This window comes from Aulonocara sp. 'chitande type north' Nkhata Bay, linkage group LG16 (genome assembly GCF_057382095.1).
Source record: "Aulonocara sp. 'chitande type north' Nkhata Bay isolate Kocher_YH1m ecotype deep benthic linkage group LG16, A_spYH_male_GT1.1, whole genome shotgun sequence".
NCBI classification, from domain to species: domain Eukaryota; kingdom Metazoa; phylum Chordata; class Actinopteri; order Cichliformes; family Cichlidae; genus Aulonocara; species Aulonocara sp. 'chitande type north' Nkhata Bay.
The window spans coordinates 34,773,004-34,779,356 of NC_141359.1; the positions used below are offsets into that span (position 1 = coordinate 34,773,004).

At 39.5% G+C, this 6,353-nt stretch overlaps 1 protein-coding gene and 1 long non-coding RNA gene across 3 annotated transcripts; both read left to right on the forward strand.

Moving 5' to 3' along the window:
* Positions 1 to 671: 671 nt before the first annotated feature.
* Positions 672 to 2,602, forward strand: LOC147311981 (uncharacterized). 2 transcript variants are annotated; one of them, XR_015125362.1, is made up of 4 exons: positions 672 to 747; positions 1,062 to 1,135; positions 1,228 to 1,574; positions 2,351 to 2,602. It is a non-coding gene; the product is annotated as an uncharacterized LOC147311981 (long non-coding RNA). The 2 variants fall into 2 exon arrangements; XR_015125363.1 differs by lacking the exon at positions 672 to 747 and adding an exon at positions 788 to 806.
* Positions 2,603 to 4,007: 1,405 nt separating this feature from the next.
* Positions 4,008 to 5,202, forward strand: LOC147311982 (uncharacterized). Its single transcript, XM_086266816.1, has 4 exons — positions 4,008 to 4,123; positions 4,222 to 4,271; positions 4,352 to 4,695; positions 4,937 to 5,202. The coding sequence occupies exons 2-4, from the start codon at positions 4,253 to 4,255 to the stop codon at positions 4,970 to 4,972; spliced, it is 399 nt and encodes a 132-aa protein (XP_086122942.1). The 5' UTR covers positions 4,008 to 4,123; positions 4,222 to 4,252; the 3' UTR covers positions 4,973 to 5,202.
* Positions 5,203 to 6,353: the final 1,151 nt, after the last annotated feature.

Consider the following 6,353-nt stretch of genomic DNA (forward strand, 5'->3'; position numbering starts at 1 on the left):
CAATTTAAACTTTTAGTTTTTGTTCTTAAGTCACTTAACACCCAAGCCCCTTCTTACCTGCCTGAGGTCCTTTCTGTTTATGCTCCAGGAAAAACCATGAGGTCTAGCTCAAAATTAATGCTATCCATCCCACGGACTAATCTCAAATCTCGTGGCGATAGAGCCTTCTCTGTGGCAGGTCCCAGACTTTGGAATCGTCTTCCTCTAAATATTAGACTTGAACAAACACTTGATTAATTTAAATCACTGCTAAAGACATATTTTTATGTCCTGGCTTTTAACACACAGCTTTATGCAGCATCGTCTGTCTGGAAAAGTGCTATATAAATACATTTGACCTTGACCTTGATCAAAAAAATGACAGTTTGAGGCACTTTCACATCAGCAGACCAGCAAATTGTCTCTATGTTTTGAATATAGTCTATGGAACAAGATCGGACATTCCAATTGTAACACAGCACAAACACAAAGGCTGTGATTTGATGATGATGATTCCCTAATTTCCCTCAGGATTAATAAAGTATTCTGATTCTGATGATTTATTAGTAGCTGCACCAGACACAGATCCTATGAAATCCATCATTGTGTTTGCTGGGATTAATTTAACAAATGATGGCATGACATCTTGTGGTGGGAGTTCAGGCTTGCCCCTGATGATGTAAGATGGATTTCATAATAGAGGTGTGGCTTTATAAAACGGCAGGGTCAGCTGAACGCTGTGTCTGTTGATCTGCAGTGCAACACACAGTAAGTCCATTCGTGGATATGTAGGAATAATTACCATGAAATATGTGTTTATGCATCTGGTACTATTTCTAGTTTTATGGACAAAAGTCTGTTTACGAGTGTGAACTTTCCTTCTGATGAGTAGTTTATAGTAATTATACTGTGCTGTGGCTTTCTTATATATTCATTTCATTTGTTCATACATCGTATGATTCTATATTTTAACCAGTTTAAAAACATTTAACTAAACTTTTGTCTTTTTCAAGGTGGATTTTTCTTTTTATCCGTCTTCTCTGAGTTATCATTACAATTAAACTTTTCCCTTACATTAACAGGTAACGGGTGACACCACGTTTTTTGAGTTTCTGGTTTTAGATCAGATCATTTGACATGTTCAGGCATAACAAAGGTAAAGAAATCACTTTTATTTCCTGATTCCTCAGTTGTTTTTGTAAATATTTATTCATTGAATTTTAAGGAGCAAAATTTTATTTTTAAAAGGAGGATGTCAACCTCATCCAGTGCCAGGAGGATGTCCATCAGGCCCTGCCCCACCACCTTCATGTCCACCTCAGCCTGGTCCATTTGGATGCTGTCCAGTGACCTCACCTTGTGGAGAATCTGGAGGTCATGGCCACATGGTAGGACCCGGCTGCGGATCTACTCATGGACATGGTGATGGGCATGGTCATGGCCACGGTCATGGACACCACGGTCATGGACACCATGGTCATGACCATGGACATCATGGTCACGGGCATGGCCATGGACATCATGGTCACCACCACAAGCATAAACATGGCCACAAGCATGGTCATTGCCACAAGAAAGGAAAAAAGTGTCATGGGGTAAGATATGATTATTTATGCAACAATGTACATTTTGCTATGCTATTAGATCTGCTTTATATTTTCTTTAGTTACTGTAATAAAAAATACTCAACAATATTAGAGGGAGAACCAAAAGACAGTCCAAAGATCACCTATGAGCAGCACTTGATGAGAGTAAGTTTTGTTCTAAGGGGAAGAGACCTCGGGCAGAGTCCCTGTAGCTGCATGTGTCTTCATTTATAATACCAGTGTCAAACCTATGAGTAACTTAATAGGTTTGCTCAAATTCATGATCACACACAGATTTTGACACAAATCTGCGGCTTCCCGGAGCTCCACACAACCTAAGACTTATTGTTTTGGTTTTCATGACTAGTGCTTTAGAGTAAAGGTTATTAAAGCCAGTGTCCCAGCTGTGAACATTTGGGAAGGGAAAGGCTACGAACAGGGTAGAATTCAGGAGTGCAGCACTGCACTACTGAATAGCAGTTCAAACAGAGGTGAGGTATGATGGCACTAGCAAGTTTGCGCAATCCTTCCTGAAAACCGATTTTCAGTGAAGCATTTTATCCAAGTGTAACTCACCAAGTATCGACTTTCAACACTGATGTTTTTATAACTTGCTCAGTCTTGTCTGAATTTGTCACAGTTGGTCACACTGAGCCAACAACCTTGATGATCTGATGCCATCACTTTTACAGTAACTCAGAATGGAGGATATAAAACTGAGATTAAATCAGTGTGCTAGATACTTTCAGAGTATTTAAAATATCTTGTGTTTATCCCTCCTGCAGTCCTCCAGCAGCTCCTGCAGCAGTGACTCTGACTAGAAGACTTCTCCATGAAACACATTCCACCTGGAAATCTTTGTGACACATTACAAAAATCATTTTTATGATGTAAAAATCTTGTGTTTACTCAAATATAAACCTGTTTTTGGCCCAAGAAATGCAAACACACTTTTAGATCATGTAAAACACACAGTGAGCCTATAATGGTGACTTTGTATCTATCTCTGTGGTAATAAATTTGAATTTGAGAACAAAGATGTATTTATTTTCTTTATGGCCTCTTTCTCACTTTCATGTGTGTCCTGTTATAGTGGTGGGTACTCATATTAAACATGATCCCTGTGCAGCCCCTGCTGGCCTAGTGGTGCATGAGTCTTTGTGTGCTGCATAGGCTTAACTACTGTTTATCTATACTTGAGAAGGTGCAACTAAAATCAGTGTGCAGCTGTGTTAGGAGGACCACTCCTAGATTAGCTTAGGTTATTAGGCTATTTGATTAAGATCTGCTGACTGTGGATGCCATTGAAGCACAGAGAACTCATTGTCATGCTTAAGAAACCAGTTTGAGAGTATAGGGGTTTTGTCATGTGGTGTGTTAACATGGTGGAAGAAGGTGGGCACTCTGTGGTCATAAAGGGATGGCATCAAAGCTCCGGCAGGTTGTGGTGTTTAAATGATGCTCAGCTGGTAGTAGAGCCTCTGGCTCTTTTACAGCAGTCAACGTGCTGACGTGAAGCAGACTTTAAATAAATGTAACAAGCAGAGGGTTGTTCCTAACAGTATCTGAGTTAAATTATGATCATTCAAGTGTTTTTTGTATTATACTAAATCAATCTTAAAAACAGTCAGTCCCCACATTTGTGCCACTTTATATTTGACCTCAGCTGTTCTGCTTCCTCTCTGTGCCTTATCTTTATTTACTCAGGGCAGGTTGGACCTTTGTTCAGTGCTGTTTTTCTCCTAACTGTTACACACCCTGCAGCTCCCAGTACAGTCACTTTAATTCAGTTTTTTATCACAGTTTATGGTTTCTTTTGTGCCATTTAATCTGTGTACTGCATCCTGTGGATGGAAACTTTGTGTCTTAATTCCAATGGGTGGTGCATTTTTTATATCTGATTACAACAAAAAGTGTGTTCAGTGCACAAGTGAGATTAATTTCGCCTTAAGCCTGGAAATATTAATTTCTGTGAGAAAAGAATCATCTTACGTATGAGTTTAGATTTCAGGGAAATGCAGCAGACATGTCTCTCCCAATATTACATGTATTTGTACTTTCTACCCCCAAATGACACGATGAAAGAAGTCAAGGACTACTTCTGAATTGCAACGTGGTGCTTTATTTTCATGATTAAGAAATTTCCATCACAAACCAGTGCAGAATTCAGCAGAAATGTAACGTGTCTCCTTCAATAATAATATGAAACCTGCACCGATGCGCCTGTGTGTTGACTGTGCATAACGTCTGTGCAGATGCTCAGCTTTATAAGCATCAACAGGTGACACCAAGTATTCAAAAGTTTTGCAGGACTGCAAACGATTAAAAAAAACCTCTAACCACAGGGCAAAATAGATCATGTGGGTCTGTGGGTGTGCACTCTTATAAAATCTAGTTTGCTGACTGTATATTAATGATTGTACACACACACCCATGTAGGTCATAAAACAGAAAATAGTCTGATAGGAGTTCAGACTCAGCCCCTGCTTCAGGTTCAGCTGCACATAAAAAGCAGCAGCAGGTGACGTCTGCATCTGCAGATCTGGTCTCAGCACTCGGTATGTTCACCTGTGATGCACCTGTGATACACCTGTGATACTCTTGTCTTTGTGTTCATTAAAGATTTTAATTTAAAATCTGTGTTTTTATTCTTCAGGACCTGCAGTTTCTCCTGGTAACGCAGCAAAATGTACGGACACAACCAAGGTAAACACGACTCTTTTAGATCGCCCCCTCAATCATCACCTTGAACTTACAGCTGATTCCTCATTTCTCCTTTTTTTTAGGCCCACCTGGTTACCCGAACTATCCTCCGCAGGGGGGTTGCCCTCCGCAGGGGGGTTACCCTCCACAGGGGGGTTACCCTCCACAGGGTTATCCTCCAGGGACTGTCCCACCAACCTGTCCTCCTCAGCACCATGGGCCACATGGAGGACACGGACATGGGCACGGACCTGGTTCTGGTTGTTGTCAAGGCCAAGGATCCTGCCAAGGGCACGGGCACGGACATGGACATGGACACGGACATGGACACAAGGACAAGAAAAAGGACAAGAAAAAGGACAAACATAAGCACAAGCACGGTCACAAGCATGGCCACTGTCACAAGAAAGGAAAGGACAGCCACGGGGTAAGACTGGTTGCACCGAACCACAAATTCAAAGTGTGACATATAACATAAGAAATTTGTACAACACAACCAAATTGTGGACTTGCAACTCACAGGAAAACACAGAAATGTATTTTTCATAGTGCTTTTGCAAAACTTGCAATACCTGCATGACAGCCTTTTTTAAATGCTAGATAAACTTTGACAAACTGAGCTTCTCGTGAGTTTTGATGAATAACACGACTCATGTTCTCTGTTGTAGTCTTCCAGCAGCTCCTGCAGCAGCGACTCCGACTAGATGGAAAAAACCCGGAAACCTTCATGCTCCTGTCTCATCATTTTGAGCTTTGACACAGTTTTGCTTAAAAAAAAAAAATCAGTCCAGCTTTTGTCAGAAAATAATAATAATCTAAACTTTGATAGATACCAAATGAATCATCTGTCAAGTTACTTTAGATCATTGTGAGCTTTAACAAGCATTATTTTTATCCAGTGTTTGTCAGCAAAGAAATAAAAGTGATTTCAGTGCATGGTCAGTTTTTTTTTAAAAATTAATCTCACCCTGTCTTGTTTTTATACAATATCCCATATCCCTTTGTTTTTTTTTATTGGTTTTGTTTGACCATATAACCAAACTTTATTTACCCAGGTGACTGAACTGATTTGATCAGCCACACCTTGCTCACAGCGGTGTTCCACACCCTGAAACTTCCACTGTTGTGACTCTTATCTCATGATAGCTAGCCGTTTACATGGAAAAGTTCAGACCTGCTGCCTCTTGTTTTTGCATGTAGAAATGTTACTGAAAGGTGCACACTCACTCTGTGGTGAAGATAAATTCATTCTTTATTTAAGCAGAAAAACTGCTTAATGTAAATATAATTTGAAGTTTAACACAAAAAATATTAGCAGAAAAAAAACTAAATTGATTCCACTTCAATGTGCTTATTTTTTTTCTTGTTGCAAAGATAACTGTGTGTACAGTACACCTAGGGGTACTTTGATATTTAAATCATATTTTTAAAGTTGTTCATATAGTTGGTTTGCAACAATATGTCTTTAAAGGAGCCTCAGTAGATAAAACTCAAGCCAATACTAGGAATACTTTATCTCTATCCTCAAGGTTCAATATGTTTCCCACGACAGCGTTGCTCTGAGTGCTCACAGGTTAATAATTAAGGATTTATTATGTCTGGAAAATATACTCAGACTTGTGGGTTTTACTGTGCTTTCTTATGAATAAGGGGCTGACCAATTTTAGCTTTTGTTTATTTTATTTTATTAAATTCACTTGTGTATTGTTGATGGGTTATAATGCGGAAATGTTGGTTTAAACAAACAAATAATGAGTATTTATTTGGTGTTAAGCAAAAAAATCTATGAAGCAGGAATGCAAAGACTCAAAACAGGGAAACCAACAGTGATCTGGTGAAGAGCAACAGGTAGGCCAGACTACATGGACACAGGGAGTGAAATACACAGTAAACAACTGATAACAACAGGAGGGAGGAGGGAAAAGGAATCTAGATGCCAAAAAACACCAAATGTTTGGCATAAAACAGCAAATAACCAAACAGCAACTGACACTAAAGAGTTAGAGACAGGAAAGCTCAACATAACTAGAGTGGTAATAAAATCAAAACCAGAGCCAGAAACAAAACCCTGGAACTACGACACAT

What these genes read in the sequence shown, in the direction of transcription:
- LOC147311982 (XM_086266816.1), top strand. An exon ending in AAGGAAAGGACAGCCACGGG is followed by an intron (nt 4,696 to 4,936) that starts GTAAGACTGGTT and finishes TCTCTGTTGTAG; the next exon opens with TCTTCCAGCAGCTCCTGCAG.